General features: G+C 47.8%; 1 protein-coding gene across 2 annotated transcripts in view; it reads left to right on the top strand.

Annotated features, from left to right (window-relative positions):
- The window catches only part of LOC137542265 (uncharacterized), a 421,807-nt gene that overhangs the window by 352,430 nt on the left and 48,262 nt on the right, over nt 1-21,115 (top strand). The window contains exon 7 of one of the 2 annotated variants that reach the window (XM_068264049.1): nt 9,864-10,037. The exons of the other annotated variant lie outside the window; for it this stretch is intronic. Within the exon in view, the coding sequence (XP_068120150.1) occupies nt 9,864-10,037 (174 nt within the window). The remainder of the gene's footprint in view (nt 1-9,863; nt 10,038-21,115) is intronic. 2 annotated transcript variants of the gene reach the window in all.

Here is a 21,115-nt window from a genome sequence, read left to right as displayed (position 1 = left end):
TAATCAGATATATCTCTAACCTCTGGACACCTGAGTGACAAGTGAGTGTTTGGTGCAACAGTAATACTTTGAGGACTGCACCTCAGGAGCAGGTACAGAAGCAGTAAGGAGTACTGCACAAATACAAGTTCCTTTCGTTAGCCTGGACTCTCCCTAGGGAGGAGTCAGGCTGAGAGTGGGAAGGGCAGAACGTGAGTGACACCAATGAGGAGTGCCACTGACAGCTCTGTGAACTATCTCTAACAGGGAAGATAGTTCTCGAGGTCAGGCAGGCCGGGTCGTTAACACACAGACAGATAAGGTACAGAATCAGGAGACAGATGCAGAGTCTAAAGGCAAGCAGAGTTTGGCAACAGAGTATCAGAATGACAAAGGTACAAAATCAGAGATCAGAAGAATGGTCAGGGAAGCAGAAGGTCATAACAAATAATCAACAATGCCTAAGCTAAGGTGTGAGATCCTTAGCCGTCAACACCTTGGAAACTGATCTAGATATGAACACAGATAATAACAGAATTCCTAGACTAAGGTGTGAGATCCGTGGCCATCAACACCTTGGAAACTGATCTAATACACACAGATACTGACAAGGTCTGAGTGCTACCACGTAGTGATCGCAACGCCAGACACCAGAGAAATGACCAGCACCCATGTATATATACCATAGCGCTCTCCAGCGCCACCCCTAAGTGCTGGACCAATGAGAACTGTTGAAAATGTCAGCTGACCAGCTGGGTCAGCTGACTCTCTTCTGGCTGTCATATAAACTCTGCCTCTCAGCACGCGCACGCGTCCTTCTGAACCTGTGTGGACTATCAGTCCCAGCCACACCAGACATGTCTTGCAATGTAACTGCCGGCTTGAACGCGGGGGTAGCCGCACCGCCATCCGAGCATGCGGTGGTTTCCCCGCGTTCAGCCACACTGTTAGTATCAGGCCCATGCGCACAGACTGCCGCGTTGGACGCGGATTCCGCTGCCCTGTCCACAGGGCATGCGGCGGTTCCTCCGCGCTCCGCCCGGCCTGTGGACGCGTGCCCATGCACGCTAGTCGCCATGTTGGACGCAAAATCAGCCGCCTCATTCTGAGTACTTGCGGCGGCTCTTCCGCATTTTCTCACACCAAGGAGCAGAAGACAAACCAAAGGGCAAGGCTGTGAACTGATAATGTCTTACCTCCCCTGACTGATGAACTGCAAACCTCAGAAACGCTTGAGAGTCTAGGTGGATTGGCAGGTGGAGGTATGCGTCCTGAAGATCCAGTGAGGCCATGAAGGATCCTTCCTGAAGAAGACTTAGAACAGAACGAATGTTGTCCATTTTGAATTTTCGGTATCTAATTGACTTGTTGAGAATTTTCAAATTTAGAATTAATCTGAAACTGCCCTGCTGTTTTTTTACACAACAATTAGGATCGGGTGGCCAACCTTTCAATTTGTAGCACCACTCAGACTTCTGAGGAGATATTCTGGTAATACGGATTCCAGTAACCACAACAAAAATAACCTTTCTCTCTTCATGTGCTATTACAAAATATACTTTATTGATGACATGCAAAAACTTCCCAGCAATTTGTCAAACGGAACCCTCCCCTTAAAAACCATTAAAACCAAAACTGGTAAATACATGGAGCCATTTTAACCATATCTTCTTTCTTCTCCCCACTGTCTCAGTGATGGTTACTCTCAAAAATGATCGCCCAGCCGCAGCCTATGCAGATCACATTGGTCCACCAATCACTGTCTGACATCTGTGGGCCCACCACCAGCGCACACCGCGAGGCCTCCACTCACACACTGCTATATGGCCATCTATGTTATGCTCAACGTTATCACTTTTAGGCTGTTTCAGCAAGAGGCCCCCACTCCAAAAAAACTATAACGTTCCTGAATATCCAAGCATGATGTCTCTACTGCGCAGTAGTATGTTGCTAACAATTAAGCTTGTGGAGAGTTCCTGTTGATTCTAGCCCCAGTTTGCTATGGAGCAACCCCCTGCATATAACACCACTCATCCATGGATATCAATGTAGCCATCCAGTGAAGCAAAGTCCTCTATACACAGCACAACAACTCTGGCAATCAAGCAGCCTTTAGCCCCTATATGTGGGAAGCTTCAGTTGGCACTTACGTTACCGGCATCCACCGCTTCTCTTCATGGGGGAGCTCCGCTCAGGGCGCATCTCCAGAAGCTCGCCCGACCTATTCGTCACCCCGCTGCTTGAAGCCGGTCCGTCACACAACTCTTCCCCCAGAGGTTCGCAAGTGTACGCTGTTGGTTCCACTTCGTGAGCGCTCACATGACTTGACCAGGGCCCTCCCGCTGATGTGTTTCGCCCCGCCCACGGGGCTTTTTCAAAGCGTAATGGGTTAGGGCTATATGATACGCACTTCCCTTTTATTTGGTCACAATCTCCTCCTTCTGTTTAACCCTCCATGGGCTGTCAGGCAGTACTCCAGGCTTATGGCTATAGTTCATCCTCAGCAGTCACAAGACGTATTCATTCCTGGGGGTTGCACAGTTCACTTAACAGTATATTCCATATTTTTGAACTCACATTCTACGGCCAAGACCGATGGTTCATTGCAGAGTATACTTTATATCATTTCTATTAACTATTTCGCTCACTCTAAAAATCCACAGCCCATCATTTATTTTAGGGTATACATAGTATAATCAACTTTCAGGGTGTACATAATACAAATATTATTACCATTTTTTCTAATCAAGGAAGTCCTTGGGGGATTTTTGTACCCAAACGGTATATCCACCTAGTTTCAATTTTATAGAGTTCCTTCTCAATATCTCCTCCTCTCCTTGGGACTTTTTGTTTTACAATCCCCTTAAATCGCAGTCCAGAAGGGTCCTTGTTGTGGTATCTCTCAAAATGTGCACCCAAGGGGCTATCTTTCTCTGCTTTTTCAATATTTTTTACATGCTCCCCAATTCTTGCTCCCAATTGTCTTTTTGTTTTACCAATATAGAATATACTGTTAAGTGAACTGTGCAACCCCCAGGAATGAATACGTCTTGTGACTGCTGAGGATGAACTATAGCCATAAGCCTGGAGTACTGCCTGACAGCCCACGGAGGGTTAAACAGAAGGAGGAGATTGTGACCAAATAAAAGGGAAGTGCGTATCATATAGCCCTAACCCATTACGCTTTGAAAAAGCCCCGTGGGCGGGGCGAAACGCGTCAGCGGGAGGGCCCTAGTCAAGTCATGTGAGCGCTCACGAAGTGGAACCAACAGCATACACTTGCGAACCTCTGGGGGAAGAGTTGTGTGACGGACCGGCTTCAAGCAGCGGGGTGACGAATAGGTCGGGCGAGCTTCTTGAGATGCGCCCTGAGCGGAGCTCCCCCGTGAAGAGAAGCGGTGGATGCCGGTAACGTAAGTGCCAACTGAAGCTTCCCACATATAGGGGCTAAAGGCTGCTTGATTGCCAGAGTTGTTGTGCTGTGTATAGAGGACTTTGCTTCACTGGATGGCTACATTGATATCCATGGATGAGTGGTGTTATATACAGGGGGTTGCTCCATAGCAAACTGGGGCTAGAATCAACAGGAACTCTCCACAAGCTTAATTGTTAGCAACATACTACTGCGCAGTAGAGACATCATGCTTGGATATTCAGGAAAGTTATAGTTTTTTTGGAGTGGGGGCCTCTTGCTGAAACAGCCTAAAAGTGATAACGTTGAGCATAACATAGATGGTCATATAGCAGTGTGTGAGTGGAGGCCTCGCGGTGTGCGCTGGTGGTGGGCCCACAGATGTCAGACAGTGATTGGTGGACCAATGTGATCTGCATAGGCTGCGGCTGGGCGATCATTTTTGAGAGTAACCATCACTGAGACAGTGGGGAGAAGAAAGAAGATATGGTTAAAATGGCTCCATGTATTTACCAGTTTTGGTTTTAATGGTTTTTAAGGGGAGGGTTCCGTTTGACAAATTGCTGGGAAGTTTTTGCATGTCATCAATAAAGTATATTTTGTAATAGCACATGAAGAGAGGAAGGTTATTTTTGTTGTGGTTACTGCTGTTTTTTTTACCAGGAAAACCGGAGAATAAAACCCCCTCTTTTCTTGACATAGTGGGACTCTTCTTATTACATGTTTTATGAAAAGTTCTGATATTGCAGTATCCAGAGCTGATGACATTACTGGTGAGACTGGAGGAGGAGTTACAAAATACCTTACTAAGGGATTCTCTGTGAACTCTAACCTGTATCCTTCTTGAATGATTGTCAGCAGCCATTTGTTGTGGAACAAAGTCTGCCAATTTTCTATGACGTGAGCCAGCCTCCTTCCCACAGGAATCCTGGAATCATTGTTTTTTAGGTTGATTAGAGGGGTTGGGGTCTCCACTGTCTCTTACCGGATCTGAAATTTGAATCTGCACCTCTGGAGGAACGAAAGGACCGTTTAAATTTGAATCAGCTGTTCTCTCCAAGGTTTCATCTAGTTTGGACCCGAGCAACAAAGAACCCTCACAGGGAACCCCGCATAACTTTACTTTAGCAGAAACATCCCCATCCCAGGTCCTAACCCATATGCCCCTCCTAGCAGAATTAGCAAGAGCAGATGTCCTTGCCACTAGTCTAACTGACTCATCAGCAGCATCACATAAATTGTTTATACCGTGAAATACAGGTCCTTCTCAAAAAATTAGCATATTGTGATAAAGTTTATTATTTTCTGTAATGTACTGATAAACATTAGACTTTCATGTATTTTAGATTCATTACACACAACTGAAGTAGTTCAAGCCTTATATTGTTTTAAGATTGATGATTTTGGCATACAGCTCAAGAAAACCCCAAATTCCTATCTCAAAAAATTAGCATATCATGAAAAGGTTCTCTAAACGAGCTATTAACCTAATCATCTGAATCAACTAATTAACTCTAAACACCTGCAAAAGATCCCTGAGGCTTTTAAAAACTCCCAGCCTGGTTCATTACTCAAAACCGCAATCATGGGTAATACTGGCGACCTGACTGCTGTCCAGAAGGCCATCATTGACACCCTCAAGCAAGAGGGTAAGACACAAAGACATTTCTGAACGAATAGGCTGTTCCCAGAGTGCTGTATCAAGGCACCTCAGTGGGAAGTCTCTGGGAAGGAAAAAGTGTGGCAGAAAACGCTGCACAATGAGAAGAGGTGACCGGACCCTGAGGAAGATTGTGGAGAAGGACCGATTCCAGACCTTGGCGGACCTGTGGAAGCAGTGGACTGAGTCTGGAGTACAAACATCCAGAGCCACTGTGTACAGGCATGTGCAGGAAATGGGCTACAGGTGCCGCATTCCCCGGGTCAAGCCACTTTTGAACCAGAAACAGCGGCAGAAGCGCCTGACCTGGGCTACAGAGAAGCAGCACTGGACTGTTGCTCAGTGGTCCAAAGTACAAGGTGCCAGAGTCTGGAAGAAGACTGGGGAGAGGGAAATGCCAAAATGCCTAAAGTCCAGTGTCAAGTACCCACAGTCAGTGATGGTCTGGGGTGCCATGTCAGCTGCTGGTGTTGGTCCACTGTGTTTTATCAAGGGCAGGGTGAATGCAGCTAGCTATCAGGAGATTTTGGAGCACTTCATGCTTCCATCTGCTGAAAAGCTTTATGGAGATGAAGATTTCATTTTTCAGCACGACCTGGCACCTGCTCACAGTGCCAAAACCACTGGTAAATTGTTTACTGACCATGGTATTACTGTGCTCAATTGGCCTGCCAACTCTCCTGACCTGAACCCCATAGAGAGAATCTGTGGGATATTGTGAAGAGAAAGTTGAGAGACGCAAGACCAAGCACTCTGGATGAGCTTAAGGCCGCTATCGAAGCATCCTGGGCCTCCATAACACCTGAGCAGTGCCACAGGCTGATTGCCTCCATGCCACGCCGCATTGAAGCAGTCATTTCTGCGAAAGGATTCCCGACCAAGTATTGAGTGCATAACTGAACATAATTATTTGAAGGTTGACTTTTTTTGTTTTAAAAACACTTTTCTTTTATTGGTCGGATGAAATATGCTAAGTTTTTGAGATAGGAATTTTGGGTTTTCATGAGCTGTATGCCAAAATCATCAATATTAAAACAATAAAAGGCTTGAACTACTTCAGTTGTGTGTAATGAATCTAAAATATATGAAAGTCTAATGTTTATCAGTACATTACAGAAAATAATGAACTTAATCACAATATGCTAATTTTTTGAGAAGGACCTGTATATCAGGGAATTATTTAAGCATGACCTCTCTAGAAGTGCCTCCTGCAATGTGTGCTTCCAGTTGCTTAAGCCAAACCTTCAGGGCTCTAGAAAAAGCAGTAGCTGCTATAGTCGGCTTAAAAAGCAAGGTAGCTGCTTCCCATGTACGTCTCAAAAGATTGTCAACCTTTTTGTCTAACGGATCTTTTAGGACTCCAAAGTCCTCAAACTGTAGTCCAGTCTTTCTAGAAACTCTAGATAAAGAGGGGTGTAATGTAGGGAGAGGACCCCAATTCTTCTGATCATCAGACTTATAGAGATAGCGCTTGTCCAAAGCTCTAGGCCAAAAAGCTCTTTTTTTCTGGAGACTCCCACTCTTTTTTGATCATATCTTTCAAAGTACTATGCACTGAGATCACATTCACATGCTTATCTGCTAAACTGATACATCTTGTCTAGAGCAGAGAGGGATTTTTCTTCCTCTTTAACCACTTCACCCCAAGGCGGTTTTTCACCTTTCCGTGCTCATCCCTTTCATTTGCCAATAGCTTAATCACTACTAATCACAATGAAATGACCTATATCTTGTTTTTTTCACCACCAATTGCGCTTTTTGGGGTTGATATTTGTTTTCATTAATTACTTTATTTTCTATGCATTTTAAAGGGAAATACAAGGAAAAAATGAAAAAATAAATGAAAAAATACACTATTTCTCCAATTTCATCATCTATGGTTTTAATATAAACACTGCTACTGTACATAAAACCCAAACATTTTATCTGCCTATTTGTCCTGGTTATCACAAGATTTTTTTTATGTCCCTAGTACAAAGTATGGTGACAATATATCATTTGTAAATGAAGGTGTAATTTTTTGGGGGTGTTTTTTTTCCCCACTATTTTCACGTGCACGTGCATGGGAATGCACGTGCACGGGCAGGAGCGCGCACGTGCACATGCGCATGTGCACGCGCACAGCAGCAGCACTGTCTGACTTATAAAAACGTCCTGGAGCTATTAAGAGGCTCTAGCAGGACGCTTTTATAAGTCAGCTTGTCATTAAGTGGTTAATCTCCATGGTAGCATACATGGCTCTCAAGAGATCCTCAATATGATCCATAGAGAAAGCACATTTCTGGAGTTTAGCACTACCCTCACTTTCTCTGTATTCTCCTCTGACCCCGACATCTCTTCAAGAGAAGATTTTTCTCCTTCTGAAAGTTCTGCCTCAGAGTCACCTCCACTATGCCTCTTCTTGGATGCTTGCACTGTCTGTTTGTCAGCCAGACTAGGAGACATAGAACCACCAGGAGACCCGGGAGCCAACCTCGGAGGAGATGAGGATGCTGTAGGCATAGCAGAAGATGTGGAAGGCACAGCAGAAGAATCCTTAAGAGACTGAAAGGTGGAAGATATTTCAGCTTTCATCCATCCCAGTAAATCATCAAACACAGCCGGGGATTCCTCTTTAACGAATTTCTGGGTACAATCCTGACAGATCGGTCTAAAAGCGTTAGTCGATATCTTGACACCAGAAAAAGCACGCTTTCTACTAGACTTTTGCTCCCCAGATGGGCGAGAGGATGAGGACCCAGAAGCACGAGAACTCCCTTGTGTCTTTTTCTTGGCATCTTTCCCTTTCCCAGATTTAACAGTTTTCTGCTGTAATAAGGGAAAGAGCCAATCAATAACAAAAACCCACTATGCAATACCATAGCTGACCCCCCGAAGTTCACATACCACTGTGGGAACTGGAGTAGGATTAACTGCAGCCTCAGCGGAGGTACTAGCAGCAGAAGCAGTAGCAGCAGCAGCCTCCTGCCCTGACTCTGTCGAATCCATGATGAGCATTCTATCAACAGAACAGGCAGCGTTTAACTACTCTAAGACCACTCCATGCCAATGGGCGTGGCCGCGGCGGCAGCCCCAGGACCGCCTAATGCCAATTGGCGTCAGGTCCTGGAGCCGGCTACTGAAGGAGATCACGCGCAGGGTGTGCGTGCATCTCCTTCTTGGGGGGCGGAGCTCCACCCCATCTTTAGTCTCCGAGTGGCTATCGCCACTCGGGAGACTGTTAGATGGCGTGATCGCCGTCTATTTACACGGTACATCGCTGCGATCAGCAGCAGGGCTGTACTAGGGACACGTGTGACACGGCTGTCCCCCTGGGGGACAAGAGAGCGATCGGCTCTTATAGGCAGAAGCCTATGACAGCCGATAGCCAGGATTGGCCGGCTGGGGGGAGGGAGGGGTTTGCTGAAATAAAAAAAGGAAAACATTAAAAAATAACACAAAAGCACACACAAATATTTATTTAAATAAAATAAACAACTGGTGGGTGAGCAGACCCCACCAAAAGAGAGCTCTGTTGGTGGGGGGGAAAGGGGGGGGGGAATCACTCCCGTGCTGTGTTGTTCGGCCCTGCAGCTTGGCCTTAAAGCTGCAGTGGCCATTTTAGTAAAAATGATCCTGGTCTTTAGGGGTGTTTACCACTGTGGTCCTCAAGTGGTTAAATATCCCTCAGGTGTCCCGATAACCCACTCCCCGGGCACATGAAAACAAGTGTTTTTTTTTCCTCTGTATTTCCCTAACAGCGCTGACATCACATCTACAGCACTGAAAAGGGTTACCTGCATCTTACAGCATGGAGAGAACACCGAGTCCACATCCTGCTGGCGCTGAGCCCTTCAATTGACGTCACTTCCTAGTCATCTGACTAGGAAGGACCAATCACAGTACTGCCGCCCCCTGTGCGTGGATGTGCACTCTTCAAAGGCACAGAAACCGCTCAGCCATCTGTAAGTATAGGCGGCTATTGATCCGCCTGGCCGGCCGCATACTGAGTAGGGGATACACAGCCCTGGACCCTGCCATCTGGCATCAGCCCATCCAGTTCCACACCTTCTCCGTCCGTGGACAGGAAACGAACTGAGGATGATAAGCTGATGTGGGTTTATTTATGCTCTGTTAGTGCTGTTATTATTGTTAACCTTTTCCTGTCCAGCAGTAAGTGGAGGGAATCATCTCTCATCTGAGTTGCTGTCCTGGAGACAACCCTGGGAAATAAGGAATAGTTTTCCGGTCCATAAAGCAATTAAGATATACTGGGAAGCTGTGGCAGCCATCTTTCAGCCTGAGGTAGCTTCAACTTGTGTAGCACTGGCAATATAACTTGATCAGCTTAGGTCCCATATGAACATACATACAAAGCGGAGGTATTAGTGGCCTTCCTTTTATTAGATAAAGCTGCTGCTTTTTAGTGGATTCACTGGCTGAAACCATTAAATTTACAGTAAACTATTATTGCCCTTTCTAATGAGGCTCAACGTGCCTTGCGGCTACAAACTTGGGAGAATAGCTTTTCCTCAAAATGAAGACTCTGTTCCATTCCATGTGCAGTAAATGTGTTGTTTGGGCCCGAGTTGGATACCAACTTGCAGAAGACTTCAAGAAAAAAGTATTTTCTAAGAAAATCTAAAAAGGCAGGTAAAAAAAGTCCCCCCCACAGTAGACATGTTAAATATTGTTATAGTTGAGGTGCTCAGTTCCCTTTAGCACACTAGGAAATTTTATTTCTCCAAGGCAGAGATTTTACAAACCCGTATCAAGTGCTTTTTAATGCAGATAAATTATGTGTAAACTAATGTGATATTTTCTTCTCCTCAGCTTCTACACTCCATTTTCTTTTTTGGACAGATTTATGAACCACAAATTAAACCTGAAGAATTTATTCATGATGAATGCAGTTTAAAAGTATATAAAAACAAGTTTCAAGAGGTGTTTGAGAAATGCCAAACACATCTGGCGTGTCAGTCTCCGTATTCTATCCTGTTGGAATATGTAAGTATTCTGTCTTCCAGGAATAACAGTACATTGATTTTCTGCTTGGAAAAAAACATCATTTCTGTAACATGTTTTGTATGAGAATTTTTTTGAAACTACTGTATATTCTTATATTCTGGCATAGAAGACTACTTTTTAACCCAGGAAAATCTTCTCAAAGGTCGGGGGTCATCTTATACGCCGGGTGCTGAAACTTCCGAGCCGGACTGGAGAATCTGCGGTTGGTGCATACGGTGGGGGGAACTCAAAAACATCTGCGGCCGCATCCCCATATGCGGTGACTGTATGAAAGCAGCAAGGGTGGTGGTGCTGTACAAGTATGGTAGAAGAAAATCCACTCACCAGGAGTCTTGGAAAGAAATGACTTAATTCGGTCCCGATTAGAGATGGCCCGAATGGTTTGCCCGGCGGGTAATACGCACGGATATCAGCTACTCGCGCGTCTGCTGATGCTGCTATAGTGAGAAGAAGGGAGAGGTTGCTGGAGAGATAGGGAAAGCGTTAGTTAGGCTCTTGTTAGCTTGCTCCTTGCTGACATTTGTTGCTGAAAGCACCCCAAAAAAGCTCTTTTGAGAGCTAATATTCTTCTGAATTGTTTTTTTTTTTGTGCGACACTGACACGCATAGATACAGCCCTGTTGCAGCTGGGCCTTGCTGTACTGTGCCAGGCTCAGCACACACTGTATTACCAGTGCATATCTTTCAAAAAAGCTCTTTTGAGCGCTAATATTCTTCTGATGTGTGTGTGTGTGTGTGTGTGTGTGTGTGTGTGTGTGTGTGTGTGTGTGTGTGTGTCACTGACACTGCATAGATACAGCCCTGTCTGTCACAGCTGACCCTTGCTGTACTGTCTGTGCCAGGCCCAACACACTGTATTATACCAGTGCATACCTTTCCACTGTATTTATGTGACAGCACACTGTATTATACCAGTGCATACCTTTCCACTGTATTTGTGTGACGGCACACAGTATTCTACCAGTGCTTACCTTTCCTCTGTATCTGTGTGACAGCACACTGTATTATGCCAGTGCACACCTCGCCACTGTATTTGTGTGACAGCACACTGTATTATACCAGTGCATACCTTTCCACTGTATTTGTGATTTAACTTACTATACCAATAGCTCTCTTTGTGGCTAACACTGCATACAGCCCACAGAGAGACAGGGACAGTTAGCTAGGCTGTTCTTTATTGCTGAAACCACCCCAAAACAAAAACCTTTTTGAGGGCTCATATTCTATTTTTTTGTGTGTGTATGTGAGAGACCAGGCATGGTCGGAAGAGCCAATTTCCGATTCCGCGGTAATTCCGCATACCACCATAACAAAATTCCGCTTCCGCTACATTCCGGTGGAATTCCTCTACATTCCGCGGAATTCCGTGGTATTCCGCCACGTGCACTTTCCGTATTTTTAAACGGATTTCTGTAATTTTTAAACGGATTTCCGTAAATTTAGGAGGAATTACTCAATCGCTCATTTGAAATATCGTTTTTGTATCTGAAATTTAAGATGATCATCAATACTGTTGATAACAGTCTATTGTTAATAAAGTTGATTTGTATTTTGTAAATTTGGATAAAAAAAAATGTTGAAACCGTTATTTTAGCGCGGTAACTTTCCGCTGATTATGATTGGTCAACTTATTCCGCATCTCCTGATTGGTCAATTCATTCCGATTCCGATTTTGCCGGAATTCCGAATTCCGGATTGCAATTTCCGAATTCCGCGGAACCATGCGGAAACCACAATTCCGGCGGAATTTCGGAATTTTAGCTTCCGTGGAATTCGGAAGCCCATGCCTGTGAGAGACAGACACTGCATACAGGGCAGGCCACAGTCATTGCTGGGCCTTGTAGTTCTACTATCCTCTTCTATCTATTACAAGCCAGCACACTGTCTATCATAAGCTGTGCTTAGCTTTCAACTGTATATGTTATTGATATCTGTGTGGGTTACACACTGCACAGGCCACAATCAGTTGCTGGTCCTTGTAGTTCTACTATACTCTTTAACTATTGCAAGCAAGCCAGCACACTGTCTATCATAAGCAGTGCTTAGCTTGCAACTGTATTTGTGATTGAAAGTACTATATGGGATATCTCTGTGTGTGTGTTGAAGTACACAGCCCTGTGGTACACACACACACACAGCTGCTGTGTATTTGACACTGATTGTGTGCCTCTTTGTGATTACACACACTGTCTACCACTATTGAATATTGTTAGTATTACTGTGAATACCCCAATATGGACAAAATAACAGGCAGAGGCAGGCCACCCCCAAGTCTTTTCAAGGTCGTGCTGGCATGATTTTGTGCGGCCCTCAACCAAAGTACAGTGTTAAGAAGGCTCGGACCATCAACCTCGGAACCTCCAAGATTGTCAGGATGTAGTTGACTATTTAACACAGAACACCTCATCTTCCTTATGGAAGACATGACATATCTTCCTCCTCCTGCTCTGATTCGGGCACACCACAAATACTTAACAGTCAGCCGGCAGCCACCACCGCTACTACTAGCACCACAGCCGCTCCACATCAGATGTCGCAGGAGTTATTCAGACATGTTTGTGGAGAATTTACTGATTCACAGCCATTATTGTTACAAGATACAATACAATACAATACAATAACATTTCTATAGCGCTTTTCTCCCATAGGACTCAAAGCGCTTAGGCTCTCTCAGATTCAGTAATTGGTAGTAGGATGAAGTATTCACACAACTAAAGTTATATTTCTGCAAATGCCAAACTGAACAGGTGGGTTTTCAGTCTGGATTTAAACACGCCCAGGGATGGAGCTGTCCTGATCTGTTGAGGTAAGGCGTTCCAAAACGTAGGGGCAGCATGACAGAAGGCTCTGGGACCAACAGTTTCCAAGTGGACTCTGGGTATAACTAGATTATTAGAACCTGTGCAACATATCTTTCATGTATCCAGGGCCCAGATTATTTAGGGATTTAAATGTCAGTAGGCTGATCTTGAATAGGACCCTCCATTCTATAGGAATTCTGAGCAATACCGATATGAACAGGTCGGGGCAGTGCAGCATGAACTTTGTTGGGCCAGGATCCAGGTCACAGGTAGTTAGGCAGAGGTGAAGGAGGATGCTTGATGTGACTTCTTCATCAATTTCTTTGAAGTTTGACCAAGGTGTTATGTTGTCTCTGCTAATGGTCTTCGGCGCTATATTAGGCTCAGATGCTGTAAGTTGGATGACAGACCTTATAGCGGAGACTTTGTCTGTGAAGAAATGGGCAAATTGGTCACAGAGGTTCTTTGAAGACTCGATATTAAGTTTTTGACATGCCGGGTTGCAGAGTTTTTCCAGTGTGCGGACAGTTGGGCTGGTTTGTTAACTGCATTTGCAATCTCTTGTGATAGAAAGGATGATATTTTTCCTGTGATTACCTTTTGGTAGTTCTTCAAGTGGAGGATTAAGGCATGTTTGTCTTCTGCGCGAAGGTTGTTACACCACCTCGTATGTCTAAATTAGGCATTGTTATGGACGTAAGGTGTGAGGATGATGATGAAGTACCTGTTGTTGGTGCAGTTTTGGAGGTGTCTGATACAAGAGAAGCTGTGGATGATGATGATGATCATGGCATGGATGTCACGTGGGATCCCATAAGACAAGATGAACAGGGAGACAGTTCAGAGGGGTAGTCAGAGAGGAGGAGGAGACGAGTTGCTGTAAGAAGCAGGGGGAGCTCGTCAGAAACAGCTCCTGGCAATGTCTGAAGGCATGTATCGCCACCTAGGCTCAGCCAGCCAACACGCCCTTCGACGTCAGCTGCTGCCACCACCACCAAAGAAATCATCCCACAGCTCACCGGTGTGGAATTTTTTTGTCTCTGTGCCTCAGATTACAGCAATGCCGTCTGTACTATCTGCCCCCCAAAAGTCGGGGAAAAAGCAACACCCACCTAGGGACATTAGCCTTATGGAGGCACTTGATGAACAAGCACAAGCACCAATGCGATGAGCACATCAGAAAAAGCAGCACGCAAATGCAAAGCCACCCTCCACCTCCTCCAGGTGCAGCATCTTCAGCCGCTCTGCTGCCCTTGCACCTTTACAGCCACCCTCCTCCACTCTGCCTCTCACCTTGAGCAGTTCCTGCTCCTCTGCCCACAGCAGCCAGGTGTCCGTTAAGGAAATATTTGAGCGGAAGAAGCCAATGTCTGCCAGTCACCCCCTTGCCCGGCGTCTAACAGGTGGCTTGGTGGAACTGTTAGCCCGCCATCTGTTACCATACAAACTGGTGGACTCTGAGGCCTTTCCAAAAATTTGTGGTGATTGGGACACCTCAGTGGAAGATACCAGGCCACAATTATTTTTCAAAAAAGGCAATACCCAAACTGTACCGTGATGTTTGAAAGGCAAGTGGTGTAATCTCTGGCACAAAGCGTTGGGTCAAGGGTCCATCTGACCACGGATGCCTGGTCTGTGAAGCATGGTCAGGGCAGGTATATTACTTATACGGCACATTGGTAAACCTGGTGACCGCTGGCAAGCAGGGAGTACGTGGCTGTGCAGCAGACCTAGTTGTGACACCACCATGGCTTGCAGGCAGGCCTGCTGCCACCTCCTCTCCTTCTCCTCCAACTCCCCCTCCTACATCCTCTTCACTGTCGTCCTCCTCCTCGGCTGAGTGCTACTTCACTGATCTCAAACTGCACCCCCCCAGCTCCCCAGGGCCTAATCCGCATGCCAGGTACGACGGTGTCACGCCATCTTGGACATGTCTTGCCTCAAAGCCTAGAGTCACACCGGACCAGAACTCCTGGCCGCTCTGAACAAACAGGTGGATCAGTGGCTGACCCCGCACCAACTGGAGATCGACAATGTGGTGTGTGACAATGGAAGCAATCTCTTGTCGGCTTTGAGTTTGGGCAAGTTGACACGTGCCCTGCATGGCACATGTGCTGAATCTTATAATCCAACAATTTGTGTGTACATTCCCAGGCTTACAGGACGTTCTGGGGCAGTCTAGGAAGGTGTGTGAGCATTTCAGGTGTTCCTACACGGCCATGGCGCGCTTGTCCGATATTCAGCGGAGAAAGAACTTGCCAGTGAGGTGCTTGATTTGCGATAGCGTGACTTGCTGGAATTCAATGCTCCTCATGTTTGACCGCCTGCTACAACAGGAGAAAGCTGTCAATGAGTATATGTTCAGCTACGGTGCTAGGTTAGGCTCTGGGGAGATGGGGATTTTCTTTCAGAAGTACTGGACACTCATGCGTAATGCCTGCAGGCTCATGCGTCCGTTTGAAGAGGTGACAAACCTGGTGAGTCGCAGTGGAGGCGCCATCAGCGACCTGATCCCATACGCTTTCTTCCTGGAGTGAAGAGTGCATAGATTGTTGGATCAAGCTGTAGAGGAGCGTGAACAGGAAGAGGAGGAAGAGTTGTGGTAAGCAGAACCAGAACCAGATTTTTCGTCAACACCTGCTGCAGCACAGAGGAGGGGGGAGGAGGAGGAGGAAGAGGAGTCAGAGGAGGAAGGTGGCTTTGAGGACCAGGTGGAAGAAGCAGGCATCGCAGGGGGCTTGTGCTGCTTACCTTTCAGGGGAACCCATGGTATTGTTCGTGGCTGGGGGAGGAGGAGAACTTACCTGACATCACTGACGAAGAGGAAGAGGAGATGACTAGGTCGGCATCCAACCTTGTGCAGATGGGGTCTTTCATGCTGCCCAGCCTGTTGAGGGACCCCCGTATAAAAAAACTTAAGGGGAATGACCTGTACTGGGTGGCAACGCTACTAGATTCTCGGTATAAGCACAAAGTGGCAGAGATGTTACCAAATTACCACAAGGCTGAAAGGATGCAGCACTTGCAACACAATTTGCTACTTCCCGACAGCCGGTCACGTGGGACATAGCTCCGCCCCACGTGACCGGCTGTCGGGAAGTAATACGCAGACAACGAGGATCTGAGGTGGCATGCGCATGAGAGGGACCCGGGACTGCCATTTCGCTATACAATGCTTTGTGGCCAACGATCTTTGTGAGTGCATTTTTTTGAATCTTTTTTATTTATTCTATTAAACAATTTTACGCTATGAGAAGCCTTTTAGTTGTAGAGCCTATGCGATCCCCACATATCAGAGTGGCATATCAGCTGATGGTCTACTTGTGCAGTGATCTGTGTACCACCGTATGCTCTTGAACCCTACCTCCGGATCTGTGGAGGCCCTAGAGGGTAAATGTGGGTTTAACGGAGGGACCAACCCACATAGGTGACTGCGGGAAGTGGAGAGTGCGCACTGGAGTGGTGGTGGTTTATTACTCTGGAGTTGATTACGCTATGTACTATTCTTGTTTCCTTCACATGTAACGTGTTGGCTGAGTCTGAAGGGGTTGTTCCAGATCCAGTGTGATTACAGTGCTTCTGCCTATTTGGACTTACCTGGGATAACTCCAATTTGGTGATATGTGACATTCCTCTTGTGGTGACTTAGCCTCGAGTGTGGTAATTTTTTAGAGTCACCCTCCATGAATGCCTCAACCGGCAGGTAGCCGACTACCTGGCCTTAAGTGCGGATATAGACACTTTGAGCCAGCGGCGTAGCAATCGGGATAGCAACCATAGCCGTTGCTATGGGGCCCGCGGCAGCCCTATGTCACAGGGGGCCCGCAGCTGAGGGAGGACTTTTTTTTTAAATTATAATATTGCCGCCGGCGCTGGCCCCGGCCCGCCCCCCCCCCCTCCCTCACCTCGGGGGCCCCCCTCCTATTATGAGCGGCAGGAGAGCGGCATATACAGCAGGCTCCGGCAAGGTAATCAGACGCTAGAGGACCAGCTGCCTCCCGGGCTACGCTGTCTCCTCTGTATGCCGCTCGCACTGCTTCCTGGTTTATTGCGAACAGCATACAGAGGAGATACCGTAGCCCGGGAGGCAGCTGGACATCTAGCGTCTGATTACCCCACCGGAGCCTGCTGTATATGCCGCTCTCCCGCCACTCATAAAAGGAGGGGGGACCCCCAGGTGAGGCAGGGAGCATCGGAGTCGGGCCCCTACCGCACTAAACTACCCGTCTACCTACCCTTCCACCCGGTTACCTAACTTTCTACCCTCCCACCCGGCTGCCTAACTGCCTACCCTCCCACCCGGATACCTAACTGCCTACCCTCCCACCCAGCTACCTAACTGCCTACCCTCCCACCCAGCTACCTAACTGCCTACCCTCCCACCTGGATACCTAACTGCCGACCCTCCCACCCGGCTACCTAACTTCCCACCCGGGTACCTAACTGCCCACCCTCCCACCCGGCTACCTAACTGCCTACCCTCCCACCCAGCTACCTAACTGCCTACCCTCCCACCCGGATACCTAACTGCCTACCCAGCTACCTAACTGCCCACCCGGCTACCTAACTGCCCACCCTGCCACCCAGCTACCTAACTGCCTACCCTGCCACCCAGCTACCTAACTGCAAACCCTGCCACCCAGCTACCTAACTGCCTACCCTGCCCAGCTACCTATCTGCCTACCCTGCTACCTAACTGCCTACCCGGCTACCTATCTGCCTACCCTACCACCTGTCTACCTATCTGCCTACCCTGCCACCCAGCTACCTAACTGCCCACCTGGCTACCTATCTGCCTACCCTCCCACCCGTCTACTTATCTGCCTACCCTGCCACCCAGCTGCCTACCCTCCCACCCATCTACCTATCTGCCTACCCTCCCACCCGTCTACCTATCTGCCTACCCTCCCACCTGTCTACCTAACTGCCCACCCGGCTACCTATCTGCCTACCCTCCCACCCGGCTACCTAACTGCCTAACCAAGTGCAGTGCCAGCACCACAAATAGCGTGCCAGCCTGCCCAACCACCCTCCCTCCAGGTAATTAATGTTAGCCCTCTATAGACCTGAATGCAAACAACGAAAAAAACAGCGCAATGAGTACAGATTAATTGCAGCTAAGAGGTGAGGGCGGGTCCCAAGCCCCAGAAGAATCAGAAATGTAAGTACAGTAAACCTCAGCGCATAAATAGCAGCTGTAACAAGGTCCCAGTGTAAGGATCGGTGTCAGCACACAGAGAGAATCTGATTATTGGTGATCTGCAGTATCGCCAACAATACAGATGTCACCCGATTATTGATGATCTGCAGAATCACCAATAATACAAGTGCGACTAACCTCCGGACACCTAACACAGTGAATAACGATACAACAGCAATAATATCACAAGATCGTGGAAATATCCACCACACGGCGATTCCTCAGAGGTGTGGTTACCTCTGAATGGGAACCCCGTGTGTGAGATCCTCAGTCCAGGCAAAGAGAGGAATCTCGGCCTCTAGCAGTAATCGTCTGCTAGGGCAGGCGTCTCGGAGAGGCAAGCCTCAGAGATAACCCTACAGTGGGAGACGTTCCACTGAAGGGAGAAAGGTCAGACGAGCAAAGGTTCAGCGACCGAGAAGGCGGCAGCAGTACAGAAACGGAAGGCTGATTCAGAGTCGTTTAAACAGGCAGGGTCGGCAACTTGAATCAGATAGGCAGAAGTACAAGAGCGGCAAGAGTAAAGAGAAGTCAGGGAAAGCCAAGGTCAAGACACAGGTAAATATACAAATACAATCCTAACCTAAGGTGTGACGTCCTTGGTGACAACACCTGGGAAACTGGACTAAGGTCTGAGCGCTAACACAATAGGCCTGATTCAAAAAGCGGTGCAAAGTGTTTGCACGCCAGTGAAAAGAAGAAACTCGCGTCAAATTCCCAAGCGCAAAGTTTTGTGCGCGCAATCGTGCGGCGCGCGGTGCAGTGCGCGCGATGTGCCCATTAAACCCTATAGGCGCTGCGCGCGGAGTTGCGTGATTGCGCGCGCGGTACTTTGCGCGCGATAAAGAGCACAAAGCGGTGCTAACTCAGCGGTGCAAAGGTTATCACGCCTAAAGTCTTTTAGGCGTGATAACTGAGTTATCACCGCTTTGTGAATCAGGCCCCATGTGTATTCACGACAGCAGACAAGGAGCAACTGACATCCAGCTCCTTAAATGCTGAGAATCACTCAGCCAGCCCGCCCAGAAGCCAAGCCAATCCGGAGGCCTCCTGAGGTCAGCTGACTAGAGTGTCAGCTGACCCTCCTGCGTAGGAGGTAAAAGTCCTGTCGCCTCGCGCGCGTGTGCATGACCCTCTGCCTCTGAACACCAGAGAGGCCAGGTCCCAGGTCAGCGCACGAACGCGCACCGAAGTGCGCCGGCTGGATTGCGGGACCCGCCGCCATATCGTCAGCCGCGGCGGTGACCCCCCCTGCTCTGCGCCGGCGGCTCCGTATGTGTAGCGGAAACCGCCGGCTGGGAAGCGGAGACCGCCGCCATGCTGCCCTGCGCGGTGGCGGCATCTCCGCTATTCCTCACACCCAGAAGAATGGAGACTCAAGCGTAGTATGCTGCTAATAAGGCTCAGAGACAATGTTCCACAACGTCTGAGCTATAAAAGTTAGAGAGCAATACAGTACCTCCTCCCGAAGAGATGAGTAGAAGGATAGCTGGTACCTTTAACCATAAGGAAAGATCTTGATGTAATCCCGATCACCAGAGCGGGTGGATAACTCCGCTCGGCAAGAACTCAGCAAGACCGTCGCACTCCGGTCAGCTGACACCCGAACTTCCTGTTTCTGGCTCCTATGCGTTCCAACAGTGGTTACGTCTCTATGCCAGTGAGAGCAGCAGCGCTTCCTGGCTGTAGACTGAGAGACCTGTGCTCTCAGCAAATGCAGCGTGCAGGTAGCAGAAGTCACTCGGGGGTGCTGCTGCTCTCCAGCCCTCGCCTCACACCGGCTCCTGGGATTCTGCCAGCACTGCAGACACTGCGATGGAAGGGTGCGGCTGCCTCCTCTCCAGTCTCAGCTCGGTGTCTCTCCTGCCTGCTGCTGCTATCTCTGGATTTCGTAGACCTGGCTACATATACTGCATTTTGTGGGGAAATCTGGCGACAATCTGATTGCATTTTGTGGGGAAATGTGCTGCCAATACGATTGCATTTGTGGGGGAATGTGCTGCCAATCTCATTGCATTTGTGGGAAAATGTGCTGCCAATCTCATTGCATTTGTGGGGAAATGTGCTGCCAATCTCATTGCATTTGTGGGAAAATGTGCTGCCAATCTCATTGCATTTGTGGGGAAATCTGCTGCCAATCATTGCATTTGTGGGGAAATCTGCTGCCAATCTCTGCCAATCTCATTGCATTTGTGGGGAAATCTGCTGCCAATCTTATTGCATTTGTGGGGAAATATGCCAATCTGATTGCATTTGTGGGGAAATATGCTGTCAATCTGATTCCATTTGTGGGGAAATATGCTGCCAATCATTGCATTTGTGGGGAAATATGCCAATCTGATTGCATTTGTAGAGAAATATGCTGTCAATCTGATCCCATTTGTGGGGAAATCTGCCGACAATCTGGTTGCGATTTGTAGGGAAATCTGCCAACAATCTGGTTGCATTTTGTGGGGAAATCTGCCGACAATCTGGTTGCAATTTGTGGGGAAATCTGCCAACAATCTGGTTGCATTTTGTGGGGAAATTTGCCGACAATCTGGTTGCAATTTGTGGGGATATCTGCCGCCAATCTGGTTGCATATTGTGTGGAAATCTGACGACAATCTGGTTGCATTTTGTGGGGAAATCTGACGACAATCTGGTTGCATATTGTAGGGAAATCTGACGACAATCTGGTTGCATTTTGTGGGGAAATCATATTTCCCCACAAAATGTTTGGGTGGGAGGTCTGAGGTCCGTGGGGTTGGAAGGTCGTGGGGGGGGGGGGGGGGCGGGCCCATAATTTTTTTTTGCTATGGGGCCCAGTCATTTCTAGCTACGCCCCTGCTGTGAGCAGCGATGAACCCCTGGACTACTGGGTGCGCAGGCTTGACCTGTGGGCCGAGCTGTCACAATTTGCCATCCAAATTCTGGCTTGCCCCGCCTCAAGTGTCCTGTCAGAAAGGACCTTCGGCCCAGCAGGAGGCATTGTCACTGAGAAGAGAAGTCGCCCAGGTCAAAAAAGTGTTTAGCAACTCACCTTTAGTAAAATGAATGAGGCATGGATCCCAGGG

This window comes from Hyperolius riggenbachi, chromosome 12 (genome assembly GCF_040937935.1).
Source record: "Hyperolius riggenbachi isolate aHypRig1 chromosome 12, aHypRig1.pri, whole genome shotgun sequence".
NCBI classification, from domain to species: domain Eukaryota; kingdom Metazoa; phylum Chordata; class Amphibia; order Anura; family Hyperoliidae; genus Hyperolius; species Hyperolius riggenbachi.
This window is presented reverse-complemented; position numbering and strand designations above follow the sequence as displayed.